This window comes from Schistocerca cancellata, chromosome 5, assembly GCF_023864275.1.
Source record: "Schistocerca cancellata isolate TAMUIC-IGC-003103 chromosome 5, iqSchCanc2.1, whole genome shotgun sequence".
NCBI classification, from domain to species: Eukaryota; Metazoa; Arthropoda; class Insecta; order Orthoptera; family Acrididae; genus Schistocerca; species Schistocerca cancellata.
In genome coordinates, this window is record NC_064630.1 from 243498606 (window position 1) to 243516421 (window position 17816).

The 17816-nt window shown below is 39.7% G+C and overlaps 1 protein-coding gene across 2 annotated transcripts in view; it reads right to left on the minus strand.

Moving 5' to 3' along the window:
* Nucleotides 1–3649: 3649 nt before the first annotated feature.
* The window catches only part of LOC126188096 (galactosylgalactosylxylosylprotein 3-beta-glucuronosyltransferase I), a 40558-nt gene continuing 26391 nt past the window's right edge, over nucleotides 3650–17816 (minus strand). The window contains exon 7 of one of the 2 annotated variants that reach the window (XM_049929560.1): nucleotides 3650–3986. In XM_049929560.1, coding sequence (XP_049785517.1) covers nucleotides 3888–3986 — 99 coding nt within the window. In that variant the 3' untranslated portion in view covers nucleotides 3650–3887. The remainder of the gene's footprint in view (nucleotides 3987–17816) is intronic. The other variant, XM_049929561.1, reaches the window with a different exon arrangement.

The following is a 17816-nucleotide window of genomic DNA, read 5'->3' on the forward strand; positions in this document are numbered from 1 at the left end:
TCAGGTTTCATTCGAGTAAAGTTGTTATTCAAATCAATATGGACACTCAAAAACGAACGTCATTGTGCTGGCAATACTTTACGGAGGATGGAGATAACGTTACTTGCAACATTTGTCGTAAAAATCTCCGTAATGTATCAAAAAATACAATGGGCATGGTTAGACATCTTAAACTGCACAATTTATCGAGCAATAAAACAGCACGTCTGTGGATACAGAGGCTCATTCTTCCAATAGTGCGAGGCAGACAAAATATCCAGGTATGTATGGTACAAAAGGTGAATTCCGTGCAAAAGTTCGGATAGTGTCCGAAGTGGTCCACCACGCTTAAAAAAACATTGATTTTTTTAATCGTACTCCGATAACATACAACATACCCCAAAATCAAACCTATACTATCCTAGCTTTTGCACGATACGATACGTAATTTTATTGGACTAGTTTCGAGCATAACGTATCCCCTCGCAGGAGCACTGATCTAAATCTTACGTTTCTCTTCATAGAGGGAAGTAAATGGCAACAACAGCTAGATGAAGTGCTAGTGCCCTTGATATCAGACGATTTTCAACCGCTTTCAATCATGGAGGACACTGGTTTTCGACATTTTGTTTCACTGTTGGACCCACAATACTCGATACCAAATCGAAAAAAGTTGTGTCTCATGATTGAGGACGATTACCATAAACAGAAAGAGGCTGTAAACTTGGCGGTGGAATGCTCTACTTGTGTTTCTTTAACGACCGATGTTTGGACCTCACTCAATAGTGAGGCATATATTGCGTAACTGTTCATTTCATTAACACTAATTGGTGCCTGCAAGCTTCAGCTCTCGAGACATTCCATTTCCCGGAAAAGCATACAGCGCTAAATATTAGTGAGGCGTTAGATAACGTGATTTCAAAATGGAACATTGAAAACAAAGTTGTAAGCATCACAACTGACAACGCCAGTAACGTGAGGGCAGCTGTACAACTTATTCACAGTGGTAACAGATATGCAACATGTGCCTTGTTTAGCACACACCATCAATTTAGTTGTGAAAAGTTCGTTGAACAGCAACAGTGATCTCTGCATAATGTGGGAAAAGGCCAGAAAAATTGTTAGCTATTTTAAAACAAGTTGAAATGCTAATGAAAAACTCCATGAGATCCAGGATCCACTGAAAAAACCTGTTCATAAATTGATTAAGGAAACCGAAACCCGATGGAACAGTACGTTTTATATGCTACAACGTCTAGTGGAGCAAAAGGAATGCATTGCAGCCTGTTTATCAACTTTGTATTCAGGTGTAGAGAACCTCACAGCTGACGATTGGGCGAATTTTGAGCGAATGTTTATATTTACTAGAGCTATATGTACTAGAAGTGTGCTACCACGACAGCGCAAGAGCTACAGCAACATCTGCACAACTCACTAATAGCCCGGCTAGGATTAATAGAAACAAACTAAGTACATGCCGTTGCCACAGTTCTCGACCAAGGATTCAGAACGTTACCATTTACAAATCCCATTCATTCAAAACATGCCATTGCAAGCCTAATTGCAGAGTGCACAAATGTGGTAGAGACTGTATGATCTACTCATTCGGCTGCTAACGACACTAGCCACGAGTATCATTTAGTACAGAACGCCAGTAGTTCCTTATGGGATTCTTTCGATGAAGAGATTTCCAATAAAAATCTAATGCAAAGCAGTTGCAATAGCATAGACCTGGAGGTACAATGATATTTGGAAGAACTGTACCTGTAATGCACGGGTAATCCTTTACACTACTGGAGAAAAAATGAAAATAGTTACCCAGATCTAGCTGTCGTGCCAAAAAAATATCTTGCAGTACCTGCAACTACTGTTCCCAGTGAAAGAATATTTTCGAAAACAGGACTACTTATAAACAAGAAGCAGACTAAAAGGCCAATTGGTTAATAAAATCATATTTCAAAACAAAAATCGATGGCAGTGTAGCAATGGGATGTAAAAATGCCTTCTGCTGAACAACTTTTGTTTCCTTTCTTTCTTCAGTAAGTAAACGCATGTACGCAGTTTCTGTATATAAAAGGCTATAGCACTTCTCTTTTACGTTTAAGCATGCATGCATGCAGAATGTACAAGGTAATTTATTTTGTAAGAATAAAGCTTCTGTTTTATGCGAATTTTGTGCTTTGTTTTAAACAACAATTTTATGATTTTTGTCTTATGAGACATATACTAATACTTCAGTACACATTAATAACAGTAGTACAGTTGATATCAACCACAGAATTTCAAAGTTTTCCGAGCACGTACGTATGACGAGTACGACCGCTGCGCCTCAGCGCTTTGTGTACTGAAGGTTTGCGCAATTTCTCAGAGAGCGCAGCACTGTCAACTTCTCGAGCGTACCCGAGAAATTCTCGAGAAATTGCCTTCGCATTGTGCGTTTCTCGAGTGCGATCATAGCTCATGCCTATCTCGGGGTTGCAGGTGGTTTGACACCAGTACATGCCATGCTTTATTTGTTCAGATAAGTGTACACATGTCTTGAGCCGTGTGTTAGTTGTATACTGCTTTCCATAAAGTCTTGTGTCTGTAATGCAGCAATATCACATGATTAAAGACTGTCATTTTAGACTGATCTCTAAGCTACACAGATGTAATATATATAAAAAAGGTAAAGAATGGATAATCCAGGTTGGAATATCAATTACTTAGTAAAAAGACAGATTTGTACTTACTGCAAAGATGACCTGTTAAGTTGCAGACAGGCACAATTGAAAGGCACTTACACATAAGCTTTCTGCCATAGCCTTCACCAGAAAAAGAAATGCACACTATTCAGTCCATGGCATTCTGGTCCAAGCTGCCGGAATTAGTGGTCACATGTGTGTGAGGTGTGCTTGCCTGTATGAATGGTGTGTGTTTTTCTTTTTCTGATGAAGGCTGTGGCTGAAAGCTTGTGTGTAAGTGTCTCAATTGTGCCTGTCTGCAACTTAACATAACAAAGTTGGGAATAATATTCACTTCAGTGGCTCTGCAGGTGTCCGACTACAAACCCAAAGGTGTAAGTTTGATATCTTCAGTTGGTCTTAGGATTTTTCATCTCTATACATTACTGTGTACACCTGGCAATGATTTGTTAATGTGATAAATACAAGTTCTATTGTGCTTCAGTGTCCAAATTAAATTATAGTTTGCCCTGTAACTGGCCATATAAGTCAATTTGAAGGTTAGAGTAAGGCAAGTGCATGCCGATTCCAATAGGACCATGCCTGTAGTCATGTCAGCGTAAGAAAATTCTTAACAGCTAGCAGTGCTGTTCCAAGTTTTGAATGCGAAGCACAAATGGCTGCAGGTGAAAAAAGAAGTCTTATGTAGAGCTGCAGCAACACTGAGGCTTTGCCACTGACATTTACAAAAATAAGTTAAGTGATTGGCTGAGATAGATGAGTGACGCTGCCAAGCCCAGCCCACTACAACTGTCAGGAGGCTTCTTACACTGACAGGACTACAATAAAGCATGAAATTTCAAGCTTACCTTTGGGCAGAGGATAGCTTTACTTACCGTTGCTGCATAATAATAACCAGTAGGCAGTTACAATTAGGCAATATTCAATTAACTGCAAGCTGATAAAAGAGTAGACTCATAATTTGTGGTAGAAACAGATGTAATAAAACAAAATCAGTGTCTACAAAAGTGAGGATTTGAAAAATAAATCCTTCATAAACTTATAAATAACTATTTCTTGTTTGTAGAACAATGATTTAACTTTCGTTATTTACAAAATAAAAAACTCAATCAAAACACACACACACAAACTATTTCTACCATACTCCTCAATATAAATTAATACTGTGATTTCACAACAGAAGGAATGTTGATATGTTATTCATTTGCTGCAGTCTACCAAGATCTATACTTCAATTCCAGCATCTGACCGTTTACCCGCTTTCCGTAATCTGTCTTCACCACTAAGAACAGGTTTTTCTGTCCTTGTGTGCCACACATACACCTGCAATTTAAATACTTTAATTACTTTCACAACTCAGAGCCACAACACATAAAATGAATAATTCAAAAGGCAGGCAGCAAGAAAACAACACTAGGGTACAAAGTATGTGTTAACAAAAACGGAATGCTACCTTCAAATGCATACTTAGGTCAACAGTTTACATATCTCAGTGAACAGTGGGTGATGCAAAGGGAGAACATGCTGTTTTTAAAGAAGTCCAAACTTACGGCATTCATCTATCAATGGTGCACAATCGCTTTCTATATTAGAGCCTGAACCAAGTACTGCCATATTCAATTACAGCTTACAAAGCTGGTTTGGGTGTTAAAAGTTGTAAATTATGAAAATATGCTGTTTCAAGACACCGACATTAAAGATAGAAAAAAAAAGTGTTGTTTGTCATATGAACACGTTATGATATGGGATGTGTGCTACGATAATGCTGCCATACCCCTAGTGTAAAGGCAGAGGGTGAAAACATGAGCCACTCCAGGCATTTTGTTCCCTCAATGGTAAAATCAAAGTGACTGCAGAGTTGGCTACTTCTTGTATTTATAAGAAAATGGTCCAAAGGCATGATTCATTGCTGAGCTAAAAGTTACGAAAACTGATATGCATATCTGGCATGTTCGATTAGACCTCTTTAACTCTTGAGAAACGATCAAAACACACAAAAACGAGAATTTGAAAGGTTTGAAATTCAGTGATGTCAATCTCGCTAGATACACTACTTGTCTTGAACGAAAAATTAATGGGAAGGGAACTCAAAATTTCTGAGTTCATCAGCTTTGGGCTAACAAAAGAAACATCTCAAGGTGGTGCAAAACTGTTTGTGACCTTTGTAGATGTGCTGTCTGTTTCCTTTGACATAAAGGCAAAGTTGTAGGTAAATTCGTTCAATTCAAACACCTAGTTCTGAATCAAATGGTTATAAAATAAATTAGACAGCAGAAATGAGTACTGTGATGAAAAAATTGACCCATCCTTCTAATAACAGTTCCATACACGCCCCTGCAGAATGATGTTGCAAAAAACCACCACCACCACTGCTGCTCATTGGTCAAAGTGGCTCACTGCATACTGCTCAAGTCAGGACAACTACCATCATTTTGCGTCAAAGTCATCAAAACAGCTGACTACATCATCAGAAGTTGCTGCTTAACTACAGGACTGTTATGAAACTCACATGAGAAGTGACCAAAGAAAAAAAGCTGACTAATTCCATCTTCATACATTTGGTCAAGTGATTGTCATCATAGATAAATTGCCAAACAAAGAAGAGTTCTATTCTAAAAGCAAAGAAGGGGTTTTTGTAGGCTATTCTGTTAAAACACCAGTTGTGTGTGGGTGCAAAGAGAACACAGGATTCGCGCATCAAAAAATGAAAGATTACTCGATCACCAAAGAGGCAGCATCAACATCAGTCCCATGAGAGGAGATTTCAATGGTGATACAAACAATGAATCTCAGGGCCATTGTCAGGTGATGAACCATTCTATGGCTTTGCAGACTTTTTTCTGCCTACACACAACAAGATCAACAAGACAACAAAATTGGGATGTGGCAGACGCAAGCTAGAGCGAACAAGAAAAACAGGGTGCCCACATACAGTATATGAGCTTCTTGGTCACTCCAGGTGAAGGATTCATCCTCAATGATTATTTATGTGATGTATAATTTTTCTTCTTTAGGGCCAGCAGCATAATATATGTCTGATAACGGCATGATTATTACAGTAGATACAGAGAATAGCTGCTTATAATAAGTAATCTTTATTTATGACTGGCTGTTTCGGCTTAATCACCATTATCACATACTTGCAATTATAATTTTGGTGAGAACAGGTGTGGATGCCAATGTCATTCATACTAAAGTAGCTGTCTTGCACTCGCATCTAGATTGATGTGTTGTCTATATTGTGTCGTTAGTGGACTGTTTTGTAACTGTCGCTGCTTTAATAAGATCATAAATGATGTTGAAAATAAAATGTTAATTACGACATGAAGCAGTTTGACAGTTCCAGTCTTACGATGCTATATGTTTACAAAGATTGTGCACAGAACAGCAATTTATTTTAATAACTAACATTTGTTACACTTATCTTTGGTTGTTGTATGTGTTACTTCCGATTTATCCATTTTCGCGTTCTACAAGTTCAATAAAGTTCTTGAGGTAGTACTTGTGTCTAAATTCTGTATGCTCGTTTAATATATTTCGTGGGTATTTTCTCATGTACATATAAATTTTTAATTCCTCAAGAGTCCGCCGCTCGTGGTCTCGCGGTAGCGTTCTCGCTTCCCGAGCACGGGGTCCCGGGTTCGATTCCCGGCGGGGTCAGGGATTTTCACCTGCCTCGAGATGACTGGGTGTTTGTGTTGTCCTCATCATTTCATCATCATCCAGGAAAGTGGCGAAATTGGACTGAGCAAAAGATTGGGTAATTGTACGGGCGCTGATAACCACGCAGTTGAGCGCCCCACAAACCAAACATCATCCTCATCATCACAATTCCTCAAGAATGTTCACTGCAAAACCTTTTGGTATTCTGTGCAGAGAGCAAATATAATTAGTTGAGCTTCTTTCTACACTTGAAAAATCAAAATCACACTGCTGATATGATCGAAAATGCAGTACAGATTCAGCACTGAGTACAAGACATCTACTTTAATATGAATGACATTGGCATCCACACCTGTTCTCACCAAAATTGTAATTGCTGGTACTTTAAACTGGCGATTCATCTGAAACAGTCTGTCATAAATAACGATTACTTATTATAAGCAGCTACTTCTTCTATCTACACTAATAATCAGGTGATGTAAACAACAATTCTACATGTGTCACACTTGCTCAACAGTTTGTGCCAGATCAGGTATTTCAATTCATGATGTTAACTTCATTGCAAATGCAACAGATGTCACTATCAATGATTTATTACATGCTCCATATCGAGAGTGGTTTGATGCTTTATGATGAAATCAGGTAACCAGTGAAAAATAATGCCTGGAACATTGTAAACAAGCAAACAAATGAAAGAGTAATAGATATTTCGATGTTTTGAGGATTAAAAAAGTACTGCTGGATCTTTGCTGAGATGAAATGCAAGAATAGTTGCAATAGGACTCAAATAACAGCCTGGAGTTAACTTCATGAAATGTTTTCTCCAGTTCAAGAACTGGATCATTTAGACTATTCATGACTGTCCGCCAAATTTGACTTGTGTGTTTCACAAATGAATATTCACAGCTTCATTTCGCAATGGCAAAATTGACAGTAATATTCACGGAATAGCTGGGCTCACTGGGTGAATTCTTATAAAAGAAGAGAAAGGGAGGAAGTTAATCATATAGTCAAGAAGGTAAGCGACATGCTCCAAACATTGAAATCTGACGATGAATTGTGTAAACTTAGAAAAGCCATTTATGGGCTGGACCAAGCTGATCTACAGTGTAAGTCAAGATGAATGCAACCCTAACATCAATTGGATTGCAGCCCAGAAAATTCAGATCCATGTGCCTTTGCAGACAATGTACAGAAACATTAAATTTTCTTACTCATTTGTGTAGATGAAGATATAATTGTTTCAGCAGACCAAGAAAGGACGAAACAAATAAAGGATGAGTTATCTGTCAAGTTAAATATCAAGGATCTCATTGCCATAAGATGGTATCTGGGTATTGACATAAATCAATCTGTTGACAAAATTAAAGAATGGAAACTCCAGATCCTCCTGTCCCACACCAGATTTTCTAAACTGCGCAGATTGGAGTTATCCTTGTAACACGCTCTCTGCTCCCAAAATTATCCTGGCTTCAATCTAAGGTAACCTACCGTCTCCATACCCTCAACTGAACAGTTTCCGCCCCTCTGTCCTCTCTCCTCATTGTGTGCTGCCCTCTGCCAGTGCATCTGTCTGTCTTTTCCCTTCCCTGCTCTCCAGTCACCCTCCCCCCCTCCCTGCCCCACAGCCTCCTGACACTGAACCTGAAGGCAGCCTTATGCCTCCTGCTAGTCCCTGCACGTAGTGCCAGACAGCACTCCCCACCCTCTGCACCCTGTCATTCATTCCTCTTCCTCACCCCTCCAGATTGCTGCTACCATGCAATGTGACAATTCTGGTCTGAGCTACCGAAGTCAGTGGTCAAGTGTGCATGAGGTCTGCTTGGTTGTGTGAATGACTCTGTGCGTGTTTCCTGTTCTGAAGAATAGTTTTTCCTAAAGCTAAATGGTTAACATTCTTTTCATTGTGCCTGTCTGCAACTCAACATTTCACCTTTATGGTGAGTAGCAATCTTTCTTTTCCTATTTTGTTGACAAACTACATTATGTAAAGTGGTTATACTAGAAGATGACTACAAGCTGGTATGGAAACCACTGGAAACTGGGAGCAAGTTGGATGCAACAGCTACAAATACAGAAAGTAGCACTCATTATCCATTCAGAAAACTGGTTGGAGCATTGATGTACATTGCCATCAGTACCTGACCCGACATGAGCTATGCAGTCAGTAAGCTAAGCCAGTACAATAATAGCCATAATTTTGTTCACTGGGTTTTCAGATGCTGACAAAGTCATATACATGTACCAACTTCTTATCTAGATCAGCAATCTCTCTGTGTTCATACTAGCGGGGAGCAACTGATCTTTCACCAGGTGAAGCCAAGTTCATGAGCCTCTCTGAAGCGGTGGAGAAAGGAATTCACCTGTTAAGGCTCTTCATCCACTGAAATACGAGAAACGTGTTGATGGACTTTGACTTTGATATTAGCATCATAAACTTATGACTTAATTATTGATTTACAACTGTCTGAAAACTGAGATTAAAACTTTGCTGCTACACAATGTCATTGGTGTCTGTGTGTTACAATGCAAAGGCTTTCAAGACTGCTGTCCACAGTTTTATGTCATCCTTCGTACAATAAACTATGAAAAAACATTAAGTAGCCAGAATGAGACTTTCACTCTGCAGCAGAGTGTGCGCTGATATGAAACTTCCTGGCAGAATAAAACTGTGTGTTCCGGACCAAGACTCAAACTCCAGAGTTCGAGTCTCGGTCCGGCACACAGTTTTAATCTGCCAGAAAGTTTCGTAGTTCAAGTAATTTTGTGTCATGGCTGTATTTTCAAACTGCAACCCAATATATCCCACACAATAAGCTGTATTTTTTAACCAATTAAATGGCTTGGAATAGCATATAATATCTACTAACAAAGTGTCACTGCCACCTGTGAAAACACAAAGCAATCATTGGTTAAGAAGTAATGGATTTGAAGTTTTCATGATCTGCTTTACTGTTCTACCTTTTTCAGGTGTGTACTATTAATTTTCTCAGAACAGAAAATTGAAAACAATAATTTGCTGCTGTACAAATTTAAAATTAAGAATCAGTATGGAAAAAGAACATTTCATTTATCCACAGGTACATAATTATTATTATTATTAAATATTAATGTCATTTTAGTTTTTCCCTGCAAACGCAAATCTTTAATATTTGTCTGGTATTCTGCCAGGTGGCAGTGTCCACAATGAGTGATATTTCAGCACAAGCCAATCTTTTGGCATTCTCAAGTGTTCCTAATGACTTACTTTTCTGCTAGGCACCTTCTCCATATTCTCCACCCCCTCTGCCCCCAGGCTCCTGCCAGCTATCTCTGGGGGCACACCTGTTGCAGTGGGGGGTGGGAGGGTGGGAGTTTGATGCTGAGGGTTGATACATGGTACTCGGTAAAGCTGTGGCCAGTGCAAAATGCAGCTCCCTGCTGCTGTGGTGACAATGTGTCATCTTCTATTGCCACAACAGGAGCAGAATTCCTTGTAGATGGCTATCGTGCTTTGATTCTGATGAATGTCAAGTCCCAGGATTTGCTAATTGAAAACCAATATCTTTATTTATTAGGTCACAATGTAGTCTGACTTCTACAGCCTCCTGTAGAATACAATCCCAGAAGGTGTTTGATTGTAATAACATGGTTCTCTCATAATTCATGGCTTGAATGTAGGTCATGCACTGCTTGCCACAGCAGACTGTCAGCTAATGGTTGTCTGTGTGGCATTTATGCTCAGTGCATCTCTCCTGTATTGTCCCTATAATCTGACCTACATATATTTACCCACACTGGCAACGGTGGCATGAGACTTCTGGTTCCTGGAGTCCTAGGTCATTCTTCACTGATTCCAACAAGCCCTTTGTTTTGGCTGGTGGGCGGACCACCCATCTGATGTTATGTTTCCAGGGTATTATTCTGATTTTTACCGATGTGTTCCAGACATATGGGATAGTCACCATCGCAAGAGGTTTCTCTTTGCCTTCAGCAGGCTGTGGTCTTGGCTTCTTCAGCCTTAGGCACACTTATCTGGCAGTTGCTGTACTGTATCTACAGAGCATAGCCCACAAGTGCTACAGTTCAGCTTTCAGATGGCCACAGTCAGAGGTTCCACGTGCTCTGTGGAGTAGTGCACTTAGGACACCACCTTGTGAAGGAGCATGATAGCTGGTAGCATGTTAGTACAAAACTGTATTTGTCGGTATGCAGTAGACTACGTCCTAGTGTGTCATCTGGCCTTTGCGTGATGAGCATGTCTGGAAATGAAAGTTGATTGTTTTCTTCTATCTCCATCGTGAATTTGATGTTCTGGTGCAGTGAATTCAGATGATTTAAGATGCCTTGTACGAGATGTCCAGATTACAAATTTGGCATCTACAAATTGAAAAAAGCACGAGGGTTTGTAGACTGCCAACTGCAAGGCTGCTGCTTCTAACGTCTCCATTAACATATTGGTCACCAATGGTGATAGTGGGCAGTACATTGCTGCTCAGTCTACTTGTCCATAGTAATTTCCATTGACAGAAAGTAGGCTTATGTAAGCATGAATTCACACAGTTCTGTTATTGCTGACCCAAACTTCTCTCCTATGAGGTTTAGGGAGTCCGAGGTACTTTTGTAAAGAGAAATATGACATCAAAGCTCACTGCAATGTCTTCTTGGTCTAGTCTGAAGTTCGGGAGCTGCTGGATGAAATGCACGGAAATCCATATGCGATGCTGGCATTTGCTCACAAAGTGGCTGAGCACCACTGTCAGGTATTTTGCTAACACATGTTGGTGTGCTAATACTGTCAACAATTGCGGAGCTGCATTCCTTCCTTGTGGACAGTAGGTAATTCGTAAAGTCCAGGATGCACAGCTGCCCATGGACGAAGTCTCTTCTCTCTTCTTATTTGGGAATGTGTGTGAGCAGCTCTATGGTCTTCCTCTGCACTCTGTTAATAGGACCATCTTCAGTTTCCCTGTAGGCATTGTCCTCTAATAGGTCACACATTTTTTGCTTGTATACTTAATCTTTCAACTCCAACATCGAGTGGCACTTAACACCACGAATTTTGTTTTCTGCTCTGATGTCAAGCTTCATTCGACATGATTTTTCATAGGTATCACATGCTCAATTCTTGATTCTGTCTGTACTAGTCTTCAATGGTGCTTAGTGCTGCGATCTGTGTCAAACTGTTGCAGTTGTGTTGAAAGAAATGTTGGAATTATTACATTCAAGTTTGCATGCGCACTATGGCTCATTCATCACGTTCAGTTCTTTCTGAGAAAGATTTTACAGCTTTTAGAGGAATCTCTAAGTGTCAATGATAGTGAGAGTGGTTTTGATGATGCGAGATGTTCATTTCTGAACAGCAATAGATTCATGGCGAATGTGGTGCGAAAATGACCAACTTTACAGATTTTTCTTTTGATGATTCAAAGTGTGGTTTTATCACTGAAACTGGTAATGTCCCACCATTGACAGCTGGTTTCTTTCAGTTAACTTTTATAGACAACCAATTTCAACAAATAGCAGACCAAACAAACAGCTATGCTACAGCAACAATATGTTAAAGTGACACCACTTGCAGAATGTTCTATGGTGGGCCTGGAGAAATGTTACCAAGAAATGAAATGCTTCCATGGTGTGCTATTGAATACGGCATTACACAAATGTAAGAACTAGCAGGACAATTTTTTTTCAAGAGAATGGTTACAATCGTCTGACTTCTTTTCAAACCGTTTTACTTGCACACGGTGTATGCAAATACTCAGAGCACTTCATGTTTCTAATCCAGAGAGTGCTACACATGTGAACATTCAGGTTGAGTCATGTCTGAATGAAGTGAAGAACGTGTGATTATTTTCTCGAAATTTATCGACCTTATAGGTATTTAGTATCATTCATTCAAGAGTCGTGTTATTCAAAATGTATATAATCCTTAAAAACCAACAAAATGGGGATTCAGATTTTATACGATTTCGGATTCATCAAACTGTTACATCTGCAGTTTGATACCGTGTTTTGGCATTGTAAAAACAGAGTCATTTATTTCTCCAGACTAATTTTTCTGAGAGATTGGTTCTTCAGTTGCTCGCTAATATCAGAAATGCTACAGGGCAATCAGGGTGTCATTTGCACACTGACCTTTTCTTGTAAAGGTGTTGCTTTAGCTGATGAACTGTTGAAATAGAATGTGCATCTCATAGGAATGATTCAGGTCAATCAATAAAATGCCTCTACAATAACAGAATGATGGTTCCAGCATGGCAAGATAAAATAACTTGTCCAAAGCAAATAACTCAGTGTCATTTACAGAAAATAGAAACAGCAAAGGTAGGGAAGGGAAGAAATAATGAAACCAAATGTGATTTTTGATTATACTTCGAAATGGGTGGAGTTGATCAATCTGACCATTTTATTTCCGGTTATGGTTTTCTAATGAAGTCTGAAGTGTTGGTGAAAACTGTACTTCTGGTTGTTAAACAGCTATTTGCTACACAAGAATCACTGCAAGAGAAACAAATTGAAAAAAAAAAAGTCTCACAAAGTATTCCATAAAAGTGTTTTAAGCGACTTATTTGGTGAAGAAAGAAACCCAGGGCAAAAAAAGAGGAAGTCGTTCAACTTTTGATGAGGAATGCTTGAATGGAAAGCTGCACATTCAACAAGCTTCCTGGGAACAAGCATAAGGATTGTGCTGTGTGTTCAGACAGAAAAAAAAAGGTGGTAGGCATGAAACTGTGTATTACTGTGAAACATGCACATGAAACCCAGCTCTCACCCGGATGATTGTTTCAAAAAATATCACACATTGAAAAGTTTTGTACTGTAATGTTTTGGAAATTATTTGAATGAAAGCTCATTTTTTATGTCTCTCCTATCTTTTGGTCAGCAGCCTCATTGTTTCCACAAAGAGACTGTGCAATTCTATGTGGTGTGCTCGCCACCCGCACAGTGGCAATTTAAATAAGAGTGCGCAGAGCTGCCCTGTGTCAGCTTATGGAGGGCAAAAGGTTAACATGACAGCAAGACTGTACAATTCACTTGATGGCTGGCAAGATAACTGTCAGAAACTTCTTGGGGCCACTTAGGTGCTTTCCTCTCTTCACTGGTAATGTTTGGCTCTGGTGGAACCCCCCTAGCAAGAATATGTCACACTTCACGTCTTATTTCCTCTGCAGCATCTCATTTAAGTGCATGTTTCATGATGCTAATACATTTTGCAGTAGGTAGTATCACTGGAGTTTTTGCAAAATTTAGCCCCTTTTCCTACTACAGATAAGGCAACATTGTCAATTATGTACCCTGAATAATACATTTATTAGTAATAGGTTTAACCACAAGGTGCTCATATTTCTAAAGCTTATCTGCAAGCTGCCAAAGGCCATGCTCTGTTAGCTTGAGACACACTAATTGCATCTAAGTCAGGAGAGAATGTTGATGCTAACTACAGATAGTTTGAAGAGTTCTTGTTGAGCCTGTATCAAGTATACCTGATCCTCTTCTTGGCCAGGGACAGGCTGGCTCTTCTGGTGATCTGGCTGACATAGTCCTGATGCGATGAACTACGTTTGCAAAAGATGGTATAATTCTGTCCTCTTGGAATCTCAGCAGAAAGTCATGGTATGCCACACAGCAGTCCTTCCTGTTCCGAAGCTTGTCAAATTGTACTGTGCATCTCCTCCTTGTAGTGGTACATTATGTATTATTTTTGGTTTCCACAGCATAGGAAAATATTTAATATTTCTTGGGTATTCAGCCCACTAGCATTGTCCAGAAGGCACAGAATTTCCACAAGCCAACTTTTTGTCATCCTCAGGCAGTCCTGATGACTTTTCTGGTTGGCACTGTCTTCATATCCCCCCATGCGAAGCCTCAAACTGACTATCCCTGGGGGGTGACCTGGTGCATTGGTGGTGGAACCACGACTTCGAGGAGTTAGAAGAAAATGATCAACTTCAATTTCTGGATGGGGTCATCATACTCTGTCATACTGTGTCTACCATAAACCGATACAAAAACTTGCACTTGCATGCTTCCAGTTGTCAAGCTTTTTCACGATGAGAAACATTGAGATGATGTCCGCAGGACACTGTTCCTCAGAGCATGTGAATTCTCTGACATGACCATCTAACAGCTAAACTGTGGCACTTATGGCCCAGGTTCTAGATGTATAGTTACAGCAACTGCCAGACACAGTGTGCCTTGGGACTGAAGCAGCCAAGACCACAGCTTGCCGAGGACAAAGAAAAAACTGTTGCAATGATGGACAAAGAAAAACCTGTTGCGATGATGATTATCCCATAAGCCAGGAAAACATAAGCAAAAGTTTGAAGAATACTCTGGAAACATAATGTGAAGTGCTTGTTTTGCCCATCAGCCAAAACGAAAGGCGTGTTGAGATCAGTCAAGGATCAGAACTCTGGAAACAATGTGTCTAATGCATCACTTGCCAGTGCACGAGTATGTAGGCCAGACTATATGGACAATACAGGAGAGATGCACTGAGCATAAATGCCACAGTACCATCAGCCGAAAAAGTTACCTATGCACATGCCATCATTTATGACACCACAAAGTTATTGCAACAATCCAATACTTTCTGGGACTGTATTCTGAAATACGCATAAAAAATCCGACTACATGGAAAACTAATACACAAGGGCAGTTAAACAACACCTGAGACCCAGTCTTGTGCACAATCAAAGCACAGCGGCAATTTACATGGCAATCTGTTCCTGTAATGGTAACTGAAGAAGACGAGGACACATTGTGACCAAAGTGACATGAGACCCACATCCAGCGATGGTTGCAGCATGACAGTACCTTGTATTGACACCCGCATCGTCATCAGAAACCCTGAGGAATTAATGTTGTTGTTGTTGTTGTTGTTGTTGTTGTTGTTGTTGTTGTTGTCGTCTTCAGTCCTGAGACTGGTTTGATGCAGCTCTCCATGCTACTCTATCCTGTGCAAGCTTCTTCATCTCCCAGTACCTATTGCAGCCTACATCCTTCTGAATCTGTTTAGTGTATTCATCTCTTGGTCTCCCTCTACGATTTTTACCCTCCACGCTGCCCTCCAATACTAAATTGGTGATCCCTCGATGTCTCAGAACATGTCCTACCAACCTATCCATTCTTCTAGTCAAGTTGTGCCACAAACTACTTTTCTTCCCAATCCTATTCAATACCTCCTCATTAGTTATGTGATCTACCCATCCTATCTTCAGCATTCTTCTGTAGCACCACATTTCGAAAGCTTCTATTCTCTTCTTGTCCAAACTAGTTATCGTCCATGTTTCACATCCATACATGGCTACACTCCCTACAAATACTTCAGAAACGACTTCCTGACACTTAAATCTATACTCGATGTTAACAAATTTCTCTTCTTCAGAAACGCTTTCCTTGCCATTGCCAGTCTACATTTTATATCCTCTCTACTTCGACCATCATCAGTTATTTTGCTCCCCAAATAGCAAAACTCCTTTACTACTTTAAGTGTCTCATTTCCTAATCTAATTCCCTCAGCATCACCCGACTTAATTCGACTACATTCCATTATCCTCGTTTTGCTTTTGTTGATGTTCATCTTATATCCTCCTTTCAAGACACTGTACATTCCGTTCAACTGCTCTTCCAAGTCCTTTGCTGTCTCTGACAGAATTACAATGTCATCGGCGAACCTCAAAATTTTTATTTCTTCTCCATGGATTTTAATACCTACTCCAAATTTTTCTTTTGTTTCCTTCACAGCTTGCTCAATACACAAATTGAATAACATCGGGGAAAGGCTACAACCCTGTCTCACTCCCTTCCCAACCACTGCTTCCCTTTCATGCCCCTCGACTCTTATAACTGCCATCTGGTTTCTGTACAAATTGTAAATAGCCTTTCGCTCTCTGTATTTTACCCCTGCTACCTTCAGAATTTGAAAGAATATTCCAGTCAACATTGTCAAAAGCCATCTCTAAGTATACAAATGCTAGAAACGTAGGTTTGCCTTTCCTTAATCTAGCTTCTAAGATAAGTCGTAGGGTCAGTATTGCCTCACCTGTTCCAGTATTTCTACGGAATCTAAACTGATCTTCCCCGAGGTCGGCTTCTACTAGTTTTTCCAGTCGTCTGTAAAGAATTCGCGTTAGTATTTTGCAGCTTATTAAACTGATTGTTAGGTAATTTTCACATCTGTCAACACCTGCTTTCTTTGGGATTGGAATTATTATATTCTTCTTGAAGTCCGAGGGTATTTCGCCTGTCTCATACATCTTGCTCACCAGATGGTAGAGTTTTGTCAGGACTGGCTCTCCCAAGGTCGTCAGTAGTTCTAATGGAATGTTGTCTACTCCCGGGGCCTTGTTTCGACTCAGGTCTTTCAGTGCTCTGTCAAACTCTTCCACGCAGTATCATATCTCCCATTTCACCTTCATCTACATTCCCTCCTATTTCCATGATATTGTCCTCAAGTACATCGCCCTTGTATAGACCCTCTATATACTCCTTCCACCCTTCTGCATTCCCTTCTTTGCTTAGAACTGGGTTTCCATCTGAGCTCTTGATATTCATACAAGTGGTTCTCTTTTCTCCAAAGGTCTCTTTAATTTTCCTGTAGGCTGTATCTATCTTACCCCTAGTGAGATAAGCCTCTACATACTTACATTTGTCCTCTAGCCATCCCTGCTTAGCCATTTTGCACTTATTGTCGATCTCATTTTTGAGACGTTTTTATTCCTTTTAGCCTGCTTCATTTACTGCATTTTTATATTTTCTCCTTTCATCAATTAAATTCAATATTTCTTCTGTTACCCAAGGATTTCTACTAACCCTAGTCTTTTTACCTATTTGATCCTCTGCTGCCTTCACTACTTCATCCATCAAAGCTACCCATTCTTCTTCTACTGTATTTCTTTCCCCCTTTCTTGTCAATTGTTCCCTCATGCTCTCCCTGAAACTCTGCACAACCTCTGGTTTAGTCAGTTTATCCAGGTCCCATCTCCTTAAATGGCCACCTTTTTGCAGTTTCTTCAGTTTTAGTCTATAGTTCATAACCAATAGATTGTGGTCAGAGTCCACATCTGCCCCTGGAAATGTCTTACAATTTAAAACCTGGTTCCTAAATCTCTGTCTTACCATTATACAATCTATCTGAAACCTGTCAGTATCTCCAGGCTTCTTCCATGTATACAGCCTTCTTTTATGATTCTTGAACCAAGTGTTAGCTATGAGGAATTATTATTATTATTATTATTATTATTATTATTATTATTCTTTCTTTTTCTCAGACGTTATGTCTGGTCAAAAATGGAAAGTGACGCAGACCTTAATCAAGCGTGACTTCCTTTTAACTGTACGGTATATGTTATATTGCATTTAGGAACTTTCAGGTAATTGAACATGTATCAATAATTACGGATTTCTGTAGTTGTATATATACGTTTGGATGCAGCTGTATTGCATTGACGTACTGGTAGATATTGTGTGGTATGACTCCTGTAGTTGATAGTATAATTGGTATAA